The sequence below is a fragment of the Syngnathus scovelli genome, chromosome 21 (assembly GCF_024217435.2).
Source record: "Syngnathus scovelli strain Florida chromosome 21, RoL_Ssco_1.2, whole genome shotgun sequence".
In the NCBI taxonomy this organism is placed as follows: domain Eukaryota; kingdom Metazoa; phylum Chordata; class Actinopteri; order Syngnathiformes; family Syngnathidae; genus Syngnathus; species Syngnathus scovelli.
The window spans coordinates 10,152,594-10,172,199 of NC_090867.1; the positions used below are offsets into that span (position 1 = coordinate 10,152,594).

Consider the following 19,606-nt stretch of genomic DNA (forward strand, 5'->3'; position numbering starts at 1 on the left):
AACGGGATTTCAATCCATCCAGATGAAAAAAAAAAAAAAAAAAAACATCTTCTTTGCTAGCGGTCATTAAAGAGAGCTTATTCGACACATTGCTAAGGTTGAAGTATGCAAGTTGCATACTTGATCAGCAGCTGCTAGATGTCTTTCCCAAAACTACAACATTATTTTCATTATTGCATTTTGAAAATGTGCTGAGATGACAAGATTCAGATACTTCATTGCAGTGCTGAAGCTCCTAAAGATGGCCGTGGGGATGCGAGCTTTGCTGGACACGGTGATGCAAGCCCTGCCTCAGGTACATTCCAACCAATGAACCATTTGATTTTTTGCCATGTGTTAGGGTTGATAGATTAGTTTGATCCTATCACCGTGTGGTTCTTGCAAAATAAGTTGGAGTGAGCACAACTCTAACACAATGCAATTTACGCCGGAATATTTTTTAAGGGCACGTTCCTTCACTGTTATTTCATTGCTAAATCCGGAGACTCTTTTCCTGCATATTGGTAAGCGAACGCAGGTGCAAAGGTTTTGCTCTCGGTGGATTTGAAGGTGTTTCGCTTGGTAATTTGGAGGGGAAAAGAATTGTGTGAGGAAAATAACAATGTTCACAGCATTCTTTGATACCGCCGCTGGCGCTTGCTTGCCTCGTGTAATTCAAAGAGTTTGATAGTTCCCCCCAAAAAATGAAAAAAATACAGAGTGATATAATGAGTAAATGGTACTGAAGGGCGTTTGGCATCTTGCCTTATGTTAATTTGCATCATAAAACATTCCTTGAAAGCTTCCATTTCTGTGCTCTGACTAATCCGTTTTGCTTCCACTAGGTGGGAAATCTTGGTCTTCTCTTCATGCTCCTCTTCTTCATCTTTGCAGCTTTGGGAGTGGAGCTGTTTGGTGATTTGAGTAAGGCCGTTTTCTGAAGACCTTTGACACTTTATCTTGAATTGTCTTTTCACCCTGCATTTTTTTTTTTTTTTTCTTCCTTCTTAGTTTGTGATGAACTCCATCCATGTGAGGGCCTGGGACGCTATGCGACATTTAAAAATTTTGGGATGGCATTTTTGCTGCTCTTCAGAGTTTCCACTGGGGACAACTGGAACGGCATCATGAAGGTGAAATGAGTAAATGAAGCAAGACGGACGGACGGACGAGTGTGACAGTTTTAGTGTGCTGGTAAATTGCCACGAGCGGAGGTGCCTGCCCCAAGGATTCCTTCGTCTGCATTGCTGCTGACTTTGCATCATTTTCCTGGCAATATTTGCATCCGCTGACATTCCAATGTCTTGAAATACTTCTTTGACCAGAGCATTTCAGGCTTGACACATGACGTGGTATGAATCGATGATTCCTATCTAATGAATGCTTACGCTGCTTGTTTCAGGACACTTTAAGGGACTGCGCCCACGAGACCACTACCTGCTACAACACCGTGGTCTCTCCCATCTACTTTGTCTCCTTCGTCTTGACCGCTCAGTTCGTCCTGGTCAACGTGGTCATCGCTGTCCTGATGAAGCACCTGGAGGAGAGCAACAAAGAAGCCAAGGAAGAGGCGGAGCTGGAGGCGGAGTTAGAGCTGGAGCTACACGGCGATGGGGGGGACACGGTCACGCGGTCGCCCCACTTCAACCCGCTGGCATTGGGCATGGACAGATCCAGTTGCGGGGGTTCCCCCTGGAGCTCCGCCGGAGGACAGGAAAGGCCTGTGGACTCACCTACCGTTGATATACCCAGAGACATCAGAGAAGAGCCGCCCTCGTGTCCGGAGCCCCCTCGTGAGGTAAGGAATCCCTTTGGAGGATTTTAGGACTCGGCGGCCCGTGCCGTCCCACCCGTTTGTCAATTCTCTCGCTTACGAGCTTGGACCGGGAAATCATTGAACCGTCTTTCCTAGACCAGAGAGGACCGTATTTGGTCACATTGACCAAACAGGCTCGCAAGAAAAGACATACGCACATAGGTTCTGGGACGGCTTTGATTTGATGTGACCGATTCCCCGCGCTTTCTTAGCGGCCTCACAGGCCGTGAATGTAAACCGATCCACCGTGCTTCTTATGCCACATAGCTAAGTCGACAAAATCAGGACATCCATAGAATGCTGATATTTGTATCCAAATTTCGATGGTATTTGACCGATTTTTTTCTGCTCCATACTTTCCTGAAAGTGCTTCCCCTTCCACTAGGTCTTGCAGTTTGCGTGTGGCTCTTGGTCCCTGCGGAGGACGTGCCAGTCAAAAGCAGGTCATAGTGCCATGGGAAAGCTGGAGCGCAGGGCCTTGTTTTAGTCCTCCGCAGCTATTTCCAGACAACTTGGGGGGGGGGGGGATAGGAACTGGAGATCTTGCGGCCCTTGTGTTTCCCCTTGAAGATGCATATTGTCTGTCTTTGGTTGCTGCAGCGCTCCAAACCAGGATGTTCTCTACCAGTGTGATCTTGTAGCGCCTTCTAGTGGCCACGCAGTAGTTCTTCTTTCATCTGCTCTGTTTCTGATTAACTGTCTTTCTTTCTTTCTGTCTTTCTTTCATTCTTTCTTTCGTTCTTGTATCTTTCTTCTGCTTTGTCCAGCAAAGAGCACAGTTTGACTCAGTCTCCCTGCTCATCCAGGGTTCAATGGAAGAAGGGGAGCTGAGTTTGATGGACAACTTGTCCGGCTCTGTGTGCCTCTACTACGCGCTTGGCTCCAAAGGCGGCAAGCGCAACCCCGACAAAAAGGTCAATAAATAAGATTGATTGGAACGAACTCACCCATTCAGTGCCAATGACGGTTATAGACGTCAAAGACAGGACCTGGGTTGCTTGGCAGTGAATGAGTTGATCATTTGGGAGAAACTATGATGCAAATGATTGCCTTCATACATGTGCAAATATTATAAATGGAAATGTTCTGGATGGTTTGCACGCCAGGATGGATTCCTCAACATCCAGGTGTAATCCTGCTGAAATGACAATTTAGTCTCCGATTGAGTATGCCTCTGCCTCTTGCTTATTTGATTGGATTGGATTGGATTGGATTGACCCTTTGATGGAACTATTTACTTTATTGGGAACATATGATATCATCTCACTCCTTTTGGCAAATCGTAGTGTTTTATGACCATTTAGCGCACTAAATGTCTTAAAGATGGATGGGTTTTTTTCCCTACGCTGCAGGATCTCTATTAAGCTGTAAAATTTTTACGAAGGGGAAAAACAAGGACATATTGTCCGTAGACTTTTCTTCTCATTTTTTGGGGGGGTAGAACAGCATGCCGTGTTATGTTTGCCAAATATCGTGCCGCCCAAGAACCATTAACATTTTTGGGACGAAAATTCCTCCTCATTTAATATACCCTGCGTGGCGTGGCGAGGCGTGGCGTGGCGTGGCGAGGCGTGGCGTGGCGAGGCGTGGCGTGGCGTGGCACCTCAGCCATGATCTCACCGCCTTTCTTGCGTCAGTGGCTGGCCACTCATTCGTGCTTAACAGACGCCGCACGCTTCTCTACTTAACTTGTATTTTATATGTTGTTCAAATGTGTGTCATCTTCATATTGGTGTGTTTGTATTTTCTTTCTCTGCTCACCCGCCACTGTCTCTTCCCGTTTAGATTCCTCTAGCTGAGATGGAAGCTCTGTCTGTGGCCTCGGAGAAATCCTGGTCCCTAGCTGTGACAGAAGAATCGCTCGCTGACCATTTTAATCCCCTCTCTCTAAGCAGCCTGGAATGCAATGTACTGACAGTTTCTGGGTTTTTCTTTTTTTCTTTCTTTCTTTCTTTCCTTTCCTTCATACCCACCCTCCTCCTCTTTGCACTTTCTCGCAGTACTCGTGCTTCCTTTCCAGGGTCTTCCAAAGCAGCCACTCGCCCACTTCCCCACCGTTCCACGCTCGCGTATAATAAGCCTAGCAAGTCGGTGCCAACTTGTTAAATGTTTAGTTTGAACCAGATGTTTCGGCAACTCTACCTCAATAGTGTTGGATCATGGCAAAAATCTCAGTCCTCATAAAATGCTGCTTCATCATCAGACAGCAAATGAAGGGGGAAAAGGAATACAGTACTTGAGTGGAACATTTGGAAGCAGTTAGTGACCTCAGACTACCTTGACAAGGAGTCGCACCACACCAGACATCCCATTTCCACCAGTATTTAGTTTCCTAATATTCATTGATTATATTCTACAATATTGGGCAAGTCACTTGAGCATGACTTCACATTTGATATGATTATCCGATTTTTTCCGTTCCTAATATTGGGACTTTATTTTGTGTCGAGGCGGCATTTGACCTTTGCACAGAGTCTCATCTCTGCCTGCAAAATGGTAGTGACACACACACACACACACGCGCGCACACACACAGCCACAGACAATGAATTGGGTTGTGCTGGGACAGGAAGCAAAGAAAAGAAAAGAACCCAAAAGAAAAAGGACGGTGGCGAAGCCATGTTGGAAGGCCTTTTGTGAATCTCACCATGAGTCCTCCAACTTTCTCTTTCATTCCATCTTGCCAGCCTGATGTGTTCTTGTGCAGTAGAGTAGTGCACCCAGCAGTTTACAATTCTTCCCTTCTCTCTCCTTCTACACGTTTTGTGCTTTTCATGTGAGTCTACGTCACGGTTCTCTCCCGTCAATGTGTTTGCTTTGTGTCTCTGCTGGTGGGGGGGGGGGGGCGTTGGGGGCAGGCTGCAAGAGTGCCCCAGCTGACAGCAGGCTAATCCCATGAGGACTAAGGGGGGGGATTGATTCATTGGCGCAAAAGAGTTGAAAGAAACTGCTTTTGAAATTCACAAGATTTCTGTGATCTGCGGCAGCTCTGCTGTTCTTGGAACATTTGTTTTGTGTGTATGCTAAAGCCCACTGCCTCTTTGTATCTTGTATGATGGAGTAGATTCAGCTTCACGGTTGACTTCTGTGTCATTCAACAGGTGGAGGAGGAAGCGGCATCGGAGGACAACCTGTTGAGCGTCAGGAAGCCCGCGGTGGGACGCGCACACTCCTTACCCAACGACAGCTACATGTTCTTCCCCCAGCGAGCCTTTGGCAAGTCCGCTGCAACAGACAGAGCGCAGACACCTCGGGCCCAGTCAGCTCATGTTAGATGCAATATTGCTCTCGCTCTCTTAATAATGAGCTCAATGAAAGGAAATGGGGTTATCCCAACTGGAAGGAAGAAAAAAAAGAAAATCACTTTTGACGTCAGTTAAAAAAAAAAAAAACAATACAGTGACTTTTTCTTTAGAAGGGGTCAGTGCAGCCATTGGGCTGATGCAGTGGAATTCATCATTTTTTTTGTCATCAAGTCATTTTGAAGTCTTTTTTGCAAGTGTCAGACCCCCCAAAACAAAATATTTGTGGGATTGTAAGCATTTTCCTGAAGGAGAAAATGCTGAGTAAGCAGCACATTAGCAGTGGATATCTGCCATGGCACCCAGCAGCGATACAAGTGCAGACCTTTCTCCCGAGTGCCTGCGTGGCTGCCTGCCTGCCTGCGTGGCTGCCTGCCTGCGTGGCTGCCTGCCTGCGTGGCTGCCTGCCTGGCTGCCTGCCTGGCTGCCTGGCTGCCTGCCTGGCTGCCTGACCGCCCGCCCGCCCGCCCGCCCGCCCGCCCGCCCGCCCGGTCCTTTTGATGCATCAAGTAACTTCCTGTCTTTTTAGGCTCCAGTGGTTCAGTGCGTTCCCAAGCTGAAGAATGCTCCCAAAGACTGAGCATTCCCACTGAGCTCTTCAGACCCATCAGCCCCCACAGCCACTCGGACTCTGAGAGCATACCGCGACTCCCCCCTCCCAGACGGAGGCACGCGGTGAGCCGCAAGCTCCGCAGACAGGTGAATGAGCCGTCCGTGCGTGCATTGCTCGACACCTCTTGAATGCCTCATTTCAACTTTTTACAAAGGTCACATCTTACTAGCACCTCTTGCACAACTCAACCGTGTGGACTCGGTGTTCATATCGGGCGGGCGGGCGCGACAGAGCCACAGAGCCTGCATTTGCAGGCTTTCTTTTCCATTTGTCATTTTGCCGGTGAATTCTCCCATTCTCCCAACTTCTCCCACAAGCGGTCACTGTAGTCAGACAGTTAAGATCCTCTTGCAGGGAGGGAACAGCTCTTTCGAGTCCTGCCTCGTCATCTCAACAGACAATTTGAACTGACACCGCAGCTAAATGAAACATGATGAACCTGTTTTCAAACTAATCTGTGCTCAATTGAGGATGAGAGCGTCACGACACTGATGTCACTGGCACTTTTGCTGCAGCAATTACATTGCCTACTTTACTCATCTCTAATCCCATACAGTACGTATCATGGCAAAGTCTCATGACACATTTATACCCAACATTGTCACCCAGCCCACCGTCAATATTTCATCCCCCCTTTCTCCCTCGTTCCCCGTCTTCCAGGTGGCGGTGTCTACTGAGTCTCAGGAGGCCTTGTGTTCAGATGGAGGGGAAAGCAGTGAAGGACATTCCAATGTGGCTTCCCTCGGCCTCCCTCCATCCTCGTCCTCCTCTTCCTCCACGTCCTCACCTTTAACCTTCTCCCAGCAGCCTGCGCTCTATCTGGTCCCCGCCACGCCCGGCGCCTCCCCGAAAGCAAGCGGCGAGCCCACCCAGCGTTGCCCGGACTCGTGGCGGCGGCAAGACAACCGGGCCTCTGTGGATCAGGAGGTATCTCTTATTACTGCGGGAGTGTCGACGGGAAGCCATGACACGGCGACACACGACGACAAACTCGGCAGCGCGAGCAGCACCGGTGCCAAAGAGGGTTACGAGAGCAATACCGACTGCCAAGAAAGCGAGGGTGCCTGTTTGAGGCCGCCGTTGAAGAGGTTTCACAGCGTGGACACACAAGGCCGCCGCCGCCGCAGCGTCCTCCCGCCCCGTCCTCGACCCTACTCCTGGTCGGACGAGCCACGTCGCCGCTCGGTGGAGGTTTGCTCGGCCGTGCCCTCCGGCCCCCGGTACGGCTCGCCGTCGGCCTCCTCCGGTTTGGTGTCGCGGGCCGACAGTCTGCAAATCCACAGCCAGACCTCTACTCGGACTTCACTGCCCTCACCCCGACGTAAGAAGAAGATGAGTCCCCCTTGCATCTCGGTGGACCCCCCCGATGGGTCGGAACCCCGGTCTCTGGGTGGCTTAGGCTTGCCCCCTCCCCTGCCCAACCGGGACACCTGCCTGAGGAGGAGAGTGCCCTCGAGCGACTCCAAGGACTCCTTTGACCTTGGTGTCGGAGAGGGTTCAGGCCAGGACGGTGACTCTTCTAACCCCAAGCTACTGACCCTTCCCGGTTTCTCCTCCGAGCACTGATGGCGACGTGAAACGCAGACGCTGCAGAGGCACTTGCTCTGCTGGTGATAGAGCTAGTAATAATGCTGTAGAGAGTAATAATTAATAACCATCATCATCGTCATCAAAAAAGACAAAAGGAAAAAAAAACATCTTTTGTTCCTTTTCAGGAGCAGTGCTGTAGTAGTGTAACGGCCTTTGTCTTTGTATTCTTTACTGCCAACACTCCGAGGCGGGAGAGCAAAGAAGAAACGGGACTCGCGCTCCTCGACGACACCACATACGTACGTACGTACGTACTAAGTTCGGGAGCGGCGACGTCATCAAATGAGCAACTTTTTGGTGTTTCACAGGGTCGACTTTGACCACTCATTGGAGGTACAAAGCAATATGAACGTTTTAGAGGCACTATTTTCTTAACTTATTAGGCCATAGTGTTTGTACAGGGTGTTGTTGCGTTGGTTTTCTTTGGGGGGTTTTCTCCTTGGGCTCGGGTTATGAATGCTTTGTCTTGTCTTTCACTCTAGGTTATTTTTTAGCTTTCTTGGTTTCTTATACTTACTTACATACATACACACACACACACGCACGCGCACACACATCCGCACAGCCTGGATTTCTAAGCACACACATAGTGGTTGATTGTTAGAAAGTTGCAAATGCATTAGTTTCATCAATTTCCTAATTCTGTCAAACTGTTGCAAGGGTGTAACATGTTTTAAGGCAAATCTTTTGTCACGTGTTTTTTTCCCCCCCACTTCATACGACAGCTCCAATTTTAAGATTGTTTTGTTTGTTTTTTAAAGGGAGGGAGGGCGTGGTGGTACCAAGTTGTCTTTTACTTGTGTGATGCTGAAAATGATAACAAAAAGCACATTGTTTCATGTTTCACCTCATCAACCTTATTCTATGCGATGTATTTATTTATTTTTCAAAATAAACACTTATTTAAAGTTGTATTCCTGCAACCTATTGTAACACAACAGTGCCGTATTGTTGTGCATTTTGAACTCACTTATTGTATGAATACAGCAAGTGGAGGGGAACTAAGGTAAGTGGAATGAATTGTATCCCAAATATGGGGAAATGATTGTCTGGTGAGATAGAAAAAGTATTTGTTGTATTCGTTCATTTCGGTTTTCCCTTGAGCCATTTGCGGTGCGTTAGCGACACCTGTTGGCCATTTTTGGTAATGACATGTTGGCGAGTGTATTTCCGCTTCTCTTCCCGTTTGGAACGACAACTCAGTTAGACGACACGAGGGCGAGAGCGAAGACGAGGACGACGACGAGGACGAGACCGAAGGCCGTTGAAGCTCGCGGAAATGAAGTGAGTCAAGTGTTCAAGAGCGTCACACTTGTGTTATGGAGGTAGATTGGGGTCAAAAGTCTTGGACTTGAAAAAAAAAAACAAAGCTCGTACTTGGAAGAAAAAAAACATTTGAATATGAAAATAAACGTGCTGAGCTTAAACGTTGACAAATAAAACAATGCATTCAAATTAAAAAAAATTAAAAAACTTGTTTGAAAGTTTTTTCGAGTTGAATATAGTTTTGCCTCGCCTTGGTCAATTTTTAAACTATTTCTTCATCAAACATGGCGCCGCGGATGGCTGCCTCGGCGACTCGCTCGCTCGCTCTCTCTGTCTGCTGCTTTGTGTTAGTTTGTTTTATGTTTTGCTGGCCATCCCGGATCACTCTTAGCAGAGAAGAACTGTTAAACATCGGACAGTCAGTCTTCTCCTGGCACAGTTTGACGGAGATTTTAGCCGGAGCCGTGGTGAAGTTGAGGCAGAGAGGCGTCCGTGCTCCCCTACCTACCATCATTTCATCTGGCGAACAAAGTGCTGCTTCTCAGTCCAAGGCACCCGGCCGGACGTTGGCAGATCCGCCGCCGAAACGTGGGCTTCGGTCCTCGCTCGCTCGCTCGCTCGATCGATCGATGTTCCTACATGAATGAAGGTTGGTGTGCAAATGTTGCTGAACGTTGTCAGTCACTGAAATGTCGATCAACCGGAGTCCAATTCCCTCGACTTGCTGATTGATACACAACAAACGGATGAATAACTAGTTTGGAAATCAGAGACGAGTAAAAACTCTTCAAATCGTTTCAAAAGATGAATGGTAATAAAAGTGAAGACAATTTGTAATTTTAGTAATGACACAAAGTTGATACAAAATTTGTCTTGGCGGGTCACACAAAGTGATGTGGCGGGCCCGGCCCGGCCCGGCGGGCGGGCCGGCCTTGAGTTTGACACCTATTCTATATGCAATGTCTTGGATGATTTTTGAATTCTTTTCTTTTCTTGGCCTTTCCTGATTTTTTTCTCATTGTGCTCATGTCCAATAGAATTCATTTTGAAAGCGAAGTACTATGATTTGATCATTCTTTACATGTCTGTGGTTGTTTCCCAGCAGCACCATATTTGAGCACGTTTCCAAATGAATGATGAAAAGTGGGAAGTAAGAAGTGATATAGAAAACGGATGGATCATTAGTATGTCAAATTAGAGGAGCAATCAAAGACGTGAGGAACACTGCTCAGGTCAGGACACAATTAAATAACATTCAGAGCACCTTTGGTCCACACACACAAACAAAGTGTCCAGAACACAAGTTTGCGTTTTGTAACGTCGCGAACGGGAACCTGAGGCACTGGCCACTTTCAAAGTGTCGGCCGGCGCTGGAAGATTTGGCATCTTAATCTTCCAAAGTCTCCAGCGTTGGAGCCAAAGCGGCGGCTAGTGGTTGCGCGGGTTGAAGAAGCCCACGCTGGTGGGCGACTCCTTGACAGTGACGGTGATAAAATTGGCAGTGACGTCGGTGACAAACACGTGTTCCAGAAGGTCCCGCGCGGGCCGCCAGTCCGTCTCGGCGTCCGACTCGGTGGCGGCGTCGCCCAGGCTGGGCCGCCCGTCGTCGGGATACGACGAGGCGCCGTCCCGCTCCCACTCGCCGCCGCTGCTGTCGTCCGAGTCGCCGGCGCTGAGTTCGTCTAGGTTGCGGCCGGCGGACGCGCGCTGGTCCCGCCGCCGTCGCCCGCCACCGTCCTTCTCAGCGGCGCCCCCTGCGGGCGAGCCCGGACGCCGCCCTTTGGGACTCACGCAAGCGTCTCTGATGACCACCAGGCTGCCGCTCCGCGAGCTGGTGCGCACCGCCGCGCCGCTGTTGCCCTGATGGCCGGCGAGCGGCGTCCTGGCGACACTCTGCGGGTCGGGCGCCCGCAGGCCGAGCCGCTTGTGTTGGTGGCCGTCCTGTCTCCTCGGAGGCGGCGCGAGGCGCGGCGCGAGGCGCGGCGCGGCCTCCAGGCCGCCGCCGCCCCCGAAGACAACGGCTCTCGGAGAGGGCGGCGTCCCTTTGGGGGCGTAGCCCCGACCCGACGCACCGCATTTCAGCTCGCCGTGCGACGTCTTCCTATGCGGCGGCGAGGAGGCGGGCGCGGGTCGGCTCCAAACGCAGCCCCCTTTGGATGCCGCCGACACCTGGGAGAAAAGCGAGCTCTGGGCAGCAGCGTGGTGGTCTCTGGCGCTCCGGCCGAGTCCGGTGTAGGTGAAGCTGGCCGGCTGCAACGGCTTCTTTATCCCCGGCCGGGGCTCCGCCCTGGGAAAGCACGAGGCGGGCTTTGGAAAGGTATGTCGAGAGCCGCGTTGCGTTTGCGCTGCGTTTGCAAATGCCGTTCCGTACTTTCCGTACTTGCGCAGGAAGCCCGGCAGCAGCTGGTGGCGGCTCGGGGACAAGGGCAAGGGCGGCGTCCTGCTTTTGGCGCGCCTCAAAGCGCCCAGGTCGGCGCGAAGCGCCTTCCGCCCGCGCTTGCCGCGATGGGGCTCGGCTTTGGCGGCCAGGACGGGAGGCCTCTTCTGGGGGGCGGGGTGCGGCCGGGGGCTCGCCGGCATCGCCGCCCCCTTGGCCTTCTGGCGCTCCGCTTCCTCATCTTCCTCGGACGACGACGCCGCCGACGAAGAGGCGCCGGAGAAGGACGATGAGGACGAGCGGTTGTCTTTGGCGGCGGGAGGAACGGGAAGCTGAAGGTGCGCGCCACAAAATCACTCAAAACCACAGCCATCCATCGCCATGACACATGCCACTAAAAGAATATGTTTCTCTTTTGTTCCGCTTTAAGGTGAACAAAGTGAAGAGCAATTACCGGAAACTTGCGTGGTCGTCCTCTTGGCCTCTTTCCTTTCTTCTGGAACAAAAGGTCTCGCTCTTGTTCCCTAAGAGGACAGACACCATTGAATCAATGTCTCGCGTACGACGACGACGTCACATTCGTTTCCGAGAGCGACGGATGGAACCTTTTGTGAAAAGCTGCCAGTAACCTCGGGTCCAAAATATTCTCCTCTGGCTCCCAACTGTTGTGCCTAAAACCACAAGAGCCAGCGCAACATATCAAAACGGATCGTTGGTTTTGTCGAAAGGAAGATTCAACGACAACGCCAATCGAGAATATGCATGCGAGTTGCGGGTTTAATTTTTGTCCACTTGGGGTCGCCATCCTCACGTTCGACACGGCTGGATTTGCGACTCGGGATGGGTCTCGGGTTGACATTTGGGCTTACGTTGGGCTCTTTCACGATTTGCCGTTGAATTGGTGCTCATGCACTTGCGGTTGGGTTGGTTCGAGTCGATCTGCATTTTGTTGCCTTGTTCTTGTGACCGGTGTTAATAAAGTTGAATGATATTGAAAGACGCTCCAGTAGGTAACAAGCCGGACGTAACAAAACAACACAATGCACAGGAAACGGCAACAACACAACAAAAGCGAACGAATAAGACGGGAAAACGTCATCATTTTTAGTTTTGTAAAGTCGCTCTTCTTGCTTTTTGTCGTTTGACCGTAGCAAAAGAGGAACAATATGAAGCGTAAAGTCATGCAAAATAACGCGCTTTCTGTTTGCACGAAAACAGAATGCTTCTTCTTTGTAAGCTTTCGAGCTGTTATCAAAACAAGTAACAAAAAGGAGACGAACGAGCACAAACGGCGGCCGCTTTTTTTTTTGTCTGCTGAGCTCAGCGAGACAAAAAGAAGGCTGCACCTCGCTCAAATGAAGCCTTCGCAACAGAGGCGAGAAAAGCGGCAAGAATGCCAAATCTTGATCTTTTTTTTTAGGGGGGGGGGGGGGGGGCACATTGTCTGCTGGTCTTTTAGCCTGCCTGCGTGCGTGCGTGCGTGCTCGATTAGCCTCTGCGGCTAGCTGAGACAGGCTAGCGACTTACTTGGACGACCACCCTCTCCACTTGACAAGATACTCGAACTTGCCCTGGAAAAGAGCACACAGGCGATCTTAAACGAAAGTCCAGGAGAGACACCGATGCCCTCCCGAGTCCCTCGGGATCTCGCTCACCTTTCTCGGCCGCTTGCTTAGGATGCATTCGGCATCAAATACCTGGCCCACCGTGACCCCCTCCATTGCTCGCACCAGCAGGACGGCCGGGAAGCAGACGCTTTCTTGGGCACGCACGGCCCCCGTAGGCGCTTCGCCAGCGTTTTGTACAAAGACTCAAGTTAGCATTTATAAATGTGTCATTTTAGTACTAGCCCATGCATTGTACGTGGCATTCGCTACTATTATCTTGTCATACGATGATGATGATAATAACTCTTATATTAGCACACACAAGGGAAGAGAATATTCGATTGCAGAAATGTTCACAAATAATTCAGGAACAAGTGAAAAACAATTGGAAGAGCCGTATTGTGGCTTGGAATAAATGATTGAAATCAAATCCAAACAGGGGGGGTTCGGGAGATTAATTCGGGAGATGGTTTGTTTGTGTGCGTCAACTTGGCTTTGCTTTTTCAAAGCGGATCGTTTGTTATGTGGTGGCAAGAGCGGACGGAAGCTTTTAAGTGTAACACACCGCTTCCTTGTGTAAGGTGTCGCCGTCAAACATGGCAGCTACCTTGTCCTCCTTTCCTCGCGAATGACACTAACCTTTATGTGAATGATGAAGTCATGCGCTTGTTACGTGAGTTAAGCGTCTTGACACCGTGAATTCCGTTTGTTTGTTTTTTCCTGCAGAGCAATCGGGCGAGCTGGACTGTGGACACTTACTTGCAGGTCAGACATCCTCGTTGGCAAACACGTTCGTTCGTTCGTTCGTTCGTTCGCTCGCTTGCTCTTTTTGAACCAACCAGTTATCATTTTATTCAACGTATTTCCAAGACATCTGTGTGACCGCAAACTGCATAGATTTTGACGCCGTGCTCATTGGCAGGTGTAAGCGTTGTTTAGTGGTTCGCTGTGAGTCTTGACATTCGCCAGCGAGCACTCAGTCCATGGTTGTTCTAAATGTGAGGGAGCGTTCCAAGGTGTACCCTGGCTGGCCCTCGCCCACCCGAATGAGGACATAGGAAATGGCTAAGAATGGAATCATCCTCAGTGCTGGCTGTCCACCATGCAGGTGATCCGGTCCTGCCATGCTGCTGTCCGCGCTCCTGCGCCAGGCGCCGCGCCAGGCGCCGCGCCGCCTCGGGCCCTCGCCCCCACCGAGGGGTCTCGGCTGCGACGCCGGGAGGCCGCTGCGCGTGCTGTGGCCCCAAATCCCAGCTGCGCGCCCCTACGTCCAGAGCCGCGGCGGCGTCAAGAGCAGAAAGCGTCCGAGCTTCGAGGAGCAGCGCCAGACTCGCAACAAGACGGTGCTGACGTACGTGGCGGCCGCAGGCGTGGCCATGGTCGGCCTGTCCTACGCCGCCGTGCCACTCTACAGGCTCTACTGCCAGGTGAGAGGTGTGTTCGGGCAGATTGGTGGTGCATGCCGCCACGCCTGTCCTGGAACTTTACTGACACACAGTGTCGGCACTCCTTTCTTGCCTCGCCCTTCTCCGGAACCGTTTGTAATGACCAACACAGCAGCATTGAGGGCCAATTTGTCAAAAACATGCTCCTTGGCATATGCTCGAAATACGTTCAAAGCGACCACTGTAGCACCTTTCAAAGCAGAGTTGTCCCCGGAAGGAAGGACGCAAGGAAGGAAGGAAGGCAGAGGCAGGCAGGCAGGCACGGCCGGCCGTTTGTGACGCAGGCTTTGTTTCCCCGCCAGGCGACGGGGCTCGGCGGCTCGGCGGTGGCCGGTCACGACTCGGACCTGGTGGCCACCATGGAGCCGGTGAGGGAGCGCGTCATCAAAGTCACCTTCAACGCCGACACGCATGCCAGCATGCGATGGAACTTCAGACCTCAGCAGACGGAGATCTTTGTAAGATGGCCGCCCGCCCGCATACACGCTTTTGCCAAACGGTGACGGCTGGTGGCGCAGGTGGTCCCGGGGGAGACGGCGCTGGCCTTCTACAAGGCCAAGAACCCCACTGACAAGCCCATCATCGGCATCTCCACCTACAACGTGGTGCCCTTCGACGCCGGCCAGTACTTCAACAAGATCCAGGTAGAACTCTTTGTTTGCCGCCTCTCGGCAGGTTGCCCGGGTCGCCGACGGGTCCTGAGAAGGTCCTGCTCGTGTGTTGTTTGCTCAGTGCTTCTGCTTCGAGGAGCAGCGTCTGAACCCTCACGAGGAGGTGGACATGCCCGTCTTCTTCTACATCGACCCCGAGTTTGACGCCGACCCCAGGATGGCCCGCGTGGACACCATCACGCTGTCCTACACCTTCTTCGAGGCCAAGGAGGGACAGCGTCCGCCGCTGCCGGGCTACGCCTACAGCTGAGCGCCGCCGGCCGGACTTTGGGCTCAAAGCGGATGTCGGAAACCAATTTGCCGTCGCGAGAAGAGGAACTCGTCGATCGTTGGACTTAGCCTGTCCGTCCGCGTGTCTTTTGTGAAGACCCCCCCCCCCCACATCAATAAATGATGAGTGATTGGAGCTGCTGAGTTTTCTCCTCAAATTGCAGTTTTAGGTTGCCGGGTTGAGAGCAAAGGGGACCGAGAAAGCCAAATGTCAGCTCGCAAGCTTGAGCTTTGATTCCGCCGACAGCAACAAAACAATTTGGTGATGGATGTCGTTGGCAAACGGGTCACTCCGGACAAACTTGTTTGTGAGCGTTGGAGGCGGCAAGAAAATGAACGTTGAAACAAAAAGCCAGAGACCAGGTACCACAGCCACTTCAAGTCATCGCTGCTTGACAAGGTAAACGCACACAGGCACACACGCACACGCACGCACACACACACACACACACACACACACACGGGGAGTTTGTAAGCCCTGGTGGCCGGAGGGAGCGCTTGCGCTGAACCGCTTGAGTCCAGTGGAAATCAAGCTGGTGGGTGGATTTTGACTCGTCCAGTGTCTCTCTCACCTGGCAAACGTTGGGCGTTTGCGCCCTTCCACTGGCTTGACAGGGCATTTCAACCTTGTTTCCATACAAGCCGTAGGTGAAACAACTTTTCTCATGTTTTGCTCACCAATTAGTTTTGATTTTGGCACTTTTCACTCATTTGGTCCTATTTTGAAGCCAGGCTGTTTGGCTCGGCTTGGCTTTGGGTCTTTGCCTTGTCATGGGCAAAACTAAACTTAAGCGCAATGGCGGCGGCGGCCAATCTTGCTTTGAGCCTGTCGCTCACGGATGGGCCAAAAGATTGCATACGTGATGTTCTCGACCACAACCGCGTGCTTGCGTGCGTACGTACGTGCGTGCGTACGTGCAGTTCCTCCCGACGTGCCAAAGTGCACACACCCTCCTCTGCGGCCTGAAACGGCTCACTTTGAAACGCTCGTCAACATTTCAAGTGCATTGCAGTCAAAGGTTAGGGCTCCATTTGAATTGAAAAGAGCGAGAGAGCGAGCGTCCGTCATTCCTAATGAAAATGGAATCAATCCACTGTGTTGCATTTAGACATGGCGCCCCTTTGCTTCTTGCTGCTCCTCCTGGGCTTCTCCTCGGCCGCGGAGTTCTACTCTTCCATAGGTGAGTCTCGTGCTGCTATTAGGTTGTCGTCATCATCACAAGCGGGAGTGAGTGTGAAGTCAGGTCGCATGAAGTCGAGGTGTTTTGGACCAAACCACCAGGTCACATGACGGAGCTGCTGCACACGGAGCAGGACCTGTTGGCCTCGCTGGAGGACTACGTCCGTGCCGAGGAGTACAAACTGGAGATGGTCAAAAGGTCGGAGACGGTCACGTTTGGCGCGCTGAGCTGAGCTGAGCTGAGCGGAGGGAGAATACTGACCACGGCATCCGCAGGTGGGCCCGGAGGCTGTCCAACCTGTCGGCGTTGGCCGTCCGGGACCCCGAAGTCTTCCTCGGCCACCCTGTCAACGCCTTCCAACTTCTCAAGAGGATGAACCGGGAGTGGAGCGACCTGGAGAGCCTGGTGCGCAGCAACGTGTCCGAAGGTGGGTGAAAAGACGCAAGCGTCGGCAAATTTTAGCGAGGGTGACTTTATTTATCATTATTGATTTATTCTGTTATTTGTTTATTTCTTATTTACTCATCACTCTTATTTATTCATTGTTTGTGCCTTCTTGTTTTTATTTTTTGGTGTAGTTTACTTGTACGTATGTATGTATATTGCGTACTTTGTCTTGTCACCGTGGGATAGTGGGAACGTCATTTCGATTGCTTTGTGTGTCTTGGCATGTGAAGAAATTGACAATAAAGCAGACTTTGACTTTTTTGGACGCCGGATGATGACGATGATAGAACTTGATTCATCTCTGCCGCCTCAGCTTTCGTGTCGCGCCTGAGCGCCAAACGGGAGCACCTTCCCGGCCAGGACGACCAGACGGGCGCGGCCGAAGCCCTCCTGAGGCTGCAGGACACGTACCAGCTGGACACCGACACCCTGGCCAAAGGCCAGCTGCCGGGTCAGGAGCGCCACGGAGCGAGCGCCTTTGCTACGGAGAGTCTTTGCGAGTAAGCGCCCCTCCTCTCTCGTCCCGCCAGGAACCTCGGCGCTCCCCAGCGCCCTGACGACGGACGACTGCTTCGACCTGGGCTTGGCGGCGTACAAGGATGACGACTTCTACCTCGCCGAGATGTGGATGTCTCAGGCTATCAGGCAGATGGAGCGGCCTGCCGGGCAGCCCCTCGGCATCAGCCCCGTCACCATCCTGGACTACCACAGCTACACCCTCTATAAGCTGGGAGACCTGGAGCGCGCCTTGGAGTCCACCAAGAAGATCCTGGAGCTCGGTGAGTCCGGCGCCAGCCAGGAACGTCTGCTCGCTCAAAGTCCCCCTCACGCTGGCAATTTGCCGTTTGCCAGTCCGTGAGCTTCAAATATGGACGCCCTGATGTTCTGGGCCAGACCGGAAATATTGTTTTCTTCTTTAGATCCGCAAAACCAACGAGCCAAAGACGGTCTCAGGTACTATGAGCACGAACTGGCCAATCCCAAGAGCGACAAGGCCGTGCCGGTGACCCAGCGGGTGCACCCCACTTCCTACAACGCCAGCACGTACAAGCGGCTGTGTCGCGGCGACAATGTGGAGTTGGTGAGAAGCCGCCGGCCGACGGCCCGCCTGGCCGGCCGACGGCCCGCCTGGCCGGCCGACGGCCCGCCTGGCCGGCCGACGGCCCGCCTGGCCGGCCGACGGCCCGCCTGGCCGGCACCCTGTACACTCTGGGCTGGTCTTTCCGCAGACGGCGCTCAAACAGAGCCGCCTCTTTTGCCGTTACTATGACAACCAGCGCCATCCCAACCTGGTGCTGGCTCCCGCCAAAGAGGAGGATCTGTGGGACTTGCCCCGCGTGGTCCGCTATTACGACATAGCGTCGGACGACGACATGGAGCGAATCAAAGAGATGGCCAGGCCCACGGTCAGTCCCTCTCGCGCGTCTTTGTCGACGTGTCACCTTCTCGGGAGGACTCTTGGCTTTTTGTCAATGTTCCTGCGCGTCTATTTATCTCTGTCTGCCAGCTCTCGCGCTCCAAAGTGAGGAACAACGCCAACAACTCCAACCAAGCATCGCGGGTGAGAGTCTCGCAGAAGTAAGAACGAACGAACGAACCAGCCAGCCAGCCAGCCAGCCAGCCAGCCAGCCAGCCAGCCGATGCGCCGAACAGATTGGCAGCGCAACTTTGTTCCTCTTCCTCCTCAGCTCCTGGCTGGGCAACTACCAGTCCCCAGTGGTGACCAAGCTGATCAACAGAGCGGGTTACATCACCGGCCTGGACATGACCACCGCAGAGTCCATGCAGGTGCGGCTGGCTCCCCCCAGTCCTTGTAGAAAAGCAAAGTCGGGCAACGTGTGTTTGTTTGTGCAGGTGGCCAACTACGGCGTGGGCGGACTCTACGAACCCCATATTGACTTTCAAGGGGTAAACGCAAGCTGCGGCACGCACCGCAACAGCGAGCTTCTGCATCAAAATGTGCTGTGGTGTTTCCACAGAAAGAAGTGGCCAACCCGTACCCAGATTTGGGAACAGGAAACCGAATCGCCACCTGGCTGCTTTATGTCAGTCAAGTGTCCGCCCCTCGCTCGTTGTGGAGAGAAAAGCTGAGCTTGCTTTTGATTGACGTACGTGGCCTTTGTGCTTGCAGTTAAGCAACGTGCAGGCAGGGGGCGCCACCGTCTTCCCCAGAGTGGGCGCCGTCGCCTGGCCAATCAAGGTTTGCGCTTTTTTCTCAAAACCGGACCACATATTTGGACCGCTCCTATTCCACAGTCGCAGGTGTACCTAACCAAGTGGCCGCCGGTGTCCAGGTCTGCTCTGCTGAAATGTCTTTTTGTTGTGGTTTCCGCGCAGGGCTCGGCCGTGTTCTGGTACAATCTTCACCCCAACGGAGAGGGAGACCATTACACCCAGCACGCTGCCTGTCCCGTCCTGGTGGGAAGCAAGTGGGGTCAGTTGGCACACGCTCCTCCTCCTTGTCAGAATGTTAAGCGATTCACGGAAGCGTATTGCTGCCGCACTTGGTCAACCGGAAGAATTCATTTGCTTTTCTGATTAGCGGGGAAACTTATTCCGTCACTGTCCTAAAAATGGTCCCGTTGTGTGTTTTGTCAGTGGCCAACACGTGGCTGCACGAGCGAGGTCAGGAGTTCAGGAGGCGCTGCCATCTGCTAAGCCCGGCTGAGCTCGGCTTCGCGTCGGACTCCGCGCATTGGAATGATGCTTAGCCACGTTGCCGTGACAACCGTCGTAGCAACGGCGTGCTCAGCTTCAGCAAATCAAACGTGTCGTCATCATCATCATCATCATCATCATAATATATGAATGAAGCGTATCAACGTCAATATAAGAACAAAAGTGTTGCGGGGGGAAAAGGGAATTTTGGAACTGTCGCCTAATTTCACTCTGAGCTGAGCTGAATTGGATATGGCTGGTGATATGATTTCCTTTGCTACTGCATGTTTGTGGCTGTCAACTCTTCATTACGATTCCAAAAGAGGCGTCGCTTTCTTGACCAGCTCTGTGTTGACTCTTGTGTTTTCTTTAGTTGAAGCGAAT

At 52.2% G+C, this 19,606-nt stretch overlaps 4 protein-coding genes across 19 annotated transcripts in view; 3 read left to right on the top strand and 1 right to left on the bottom strand.

The window, feature by feature from the left end:
* The window catches only part of cacna1g (calcium channel, voltage-dependent, T type, alpha 1G subunit), a 74,634-nt gene extending 66,420 nt beyond the window's left edge, over nt 1–8,214 (top strand). For 7 of the 12 annotated variants that reach the window (XM_049759721.1, XM_049759722.1, XM_049759724.1 and 4 more), the window contains 9 exons: nt 225–295; nt 825–903; nt 991–1,112; nt 1,382–1,777; nt 2,563–2,709; nt 3,581–3,703; nt 4,897–5,011; nt 5,627–5,796; nt 6,371–8,214. In XM_049759721.1, the coding sequence (XP_049615678.1) occupies nt 225–295; nt 825–903; nt 991–1,112; nt 1,382–1,777; nt 2,563–2,709; nt 3,581–3,703; nt 4,897–5,011; nt 5,627–5,796; nt 6,371–7,276 (2,129 nt within the window). In that variant the 3' untranslated portion in view covers nt 7,277–8,214. The remainder of the gene's footprint in view (nt 1–224; nt 296–824; nt 904–990; nt 1,113–1,381; nt 1,778–2,562; nt 2,710–3,580; nt 3,704–4,896; nt 5,012–5,626; nt 5,797–6,370) is intronic. The other 5 variants (XM_068649430.1, XM_068649432.1, XM_068649434.1 and 2 more) reach the window with 5 other exon arrangements.
* A 1,144-nt stretch (nt 8,215–9,358) lies between these two features.
* On the bottom strand, nt 9,359–12,882 carry LOC125991653 (chromobox protein homolog 2). Of its 3 annotated transcripts, none has more exons than XM_049759908.2 (6): nt 12,599–12,882; nt 12,471–12,514; nt 11,549–11,614; nt 11,398–11,467; nt 10,947–11,275; nt 9,359–10,853 (listed from the first exon to the last, which is right to left on the bottom strand). In XM_049759908.2, exons 1-6 carry the CDS (start codon nt 12,662–12,664, stop codon nt 9,995–9,997), a joined length of 1,434 nt encoding a protein of 477 aa, XP_049615865.1. In that variant the 5' UTR covers nt 12,665–12,882; the 3' UTR covers nt 9,359–9,994. The 3 variants fall into 3 exon arrangements, with proteins under 3 accessions (XP_049615865.1, XP_049615864.1, XP_049615862.1); XM_049759907.2 differs by having other exon boundaries at nt 10,938–11,275; XM_049759905.2 differs by having other exon boundaries at nt 9,359–11,275.
* A 237-nt stretch (nt 12,883–13,119) lies between these two features.
* On the top strand, nt 13,120–15,072 carry cox11 (cytochrome c oxidase assembly homolog 11 (yeast)). Its single transcript, XM_049759990.2, has 5 exons — nt 13,120–13,315; nt 13,659–13,977; nt 14,298–14,453; nt 14,514–14,639; nt 14,728–15,072. The coding sequence occupies exons 2-5, from the start codon at nt 13,675–13,677 to the stop codon at nt 14,914–14,916; spliced, it is 774 nt and encodes a 257-aa protein (XP_049615947.1). The 5' UTR covers nt 13,120–13,315; nt 13,659–13,674; the 3' UTR covers nt 14,917–15,072.
* A 115-nt stretch (nt 15,073–15,187) lies between these two features.
* LOC125991648 (prolyl 4-hydroxylase subunit alpha-1) lies at nt 15,188–19,565 on the top strand. Of its 3 annotated transcripts, none has more exons than XM_049759884.2 (15): nt 15,188–15,336; nt 16,046–16,117; nt 16,219–16,315; nt 16,393–16,544; nt 16,878–17,015; nt 17,095–17,343; nt 17,485–17,672; nt 17,713–17,970; nt 18,072–18,142; nt 18,253–18,352; nt 18,419–18,472; nt 18,544–18,609; nt 18,696–18,764; nt 18,902–18,998; nt 19,163–19,565. In XM_049759884.2, exons 2-15 carry the CDS (start codon nt 16,048–16,050, stop codon nt 19,273–19,275), a joined length of 1,722 nt encoding a protein of 573 aa, XP_049615841.1. In that variant the 5' UTR covers nt 15,188–15,336; nt 16,046–16,047; the 3' UTR covers nt 19,276–19,565. The 3 variants fall into 3 exon arrangements, with proteins under 3 accessions (XP_049615841.1, XP_049615842.1, XP_068505537.1); XM_049759885.2 differs by having other exon boundaries at nt 17,485–17,645; nt 17,794–17,970; XM_068649436.1 differs by lacking the exons at nt 18,544–18,609; nt 18,696–18,764; nt 18,902–18,998; nt 19,163–19,565 and having other exon boundaries at nt 18,072–18,125.
* The last annotated feature ends 41 nt before the right edge of the window (nt 19,566–19,606 follow it).

Coding starts and splice junctions, on each gene's coding strand:
- LOC125991653 (XM_049759905.2), bottom strand. CDS start 12,664: ATGGAGGGGGTCACGGTGGGCCAGGTATTTGATGCCGAATGCATCCTA. Junction 11,615..12,470: donor TGGAGAGGGTGGTCGTCCAA/GTAAGTCGCTAG, acceptor TTGTGGTTTTAG/GCACAACAGTTGGGAGCCAG. Junction 11,276..11,397: donor GACGACCACGCAAGTTTCCG/GTAATTGCTCTT, acceptor GCGCACCTTCAG/CTTCCCGTTCCTCCCGCCGC.
- cox11 (XM_049759990.2), top strand. CDS start 13,675: ATGCTGCTGTCCGCGCTCCTGCGCCAGGCGCCGCGCCAGGCGCCGCGC. Junction 13,978..14,297: donor TCTACAGGCTCTACTGCCAG/GTGAGAGGTGTG, acceptor TTTCCCCGCCAG/GCGACGGGGCTCGGCGGCTC. Junction 14,454..14,513: donor CTCAGCAGACGGAGATCTTT/GTAAGATGGCCG, acceptor CTGGTGGCGCAG/GTGGTCCCGGGGGAGACGGC.
- LOC125991648 (XM_049759884.2), top strand. CDS start 16,048: ATGGCGCCCCTTTGCTTCTTGCTGCTCCTCCTGGGCTTCTCCTCGGCC. Junction 16,316..16,392: donor AAACTGGAGATGGTCAAAAG/GTCGGAGACGGT, acceptor CGGCATCCGCAG/GTGGGCCCGGAGGCTGTCCA. Junction 18,143..18,252: donor CGGGTGAGAGTCTCGCAGAA/GTAAGAACGAAC, acceptor CTTCCTCCTCAG/CTCCTGGCTGGGCAACTACC.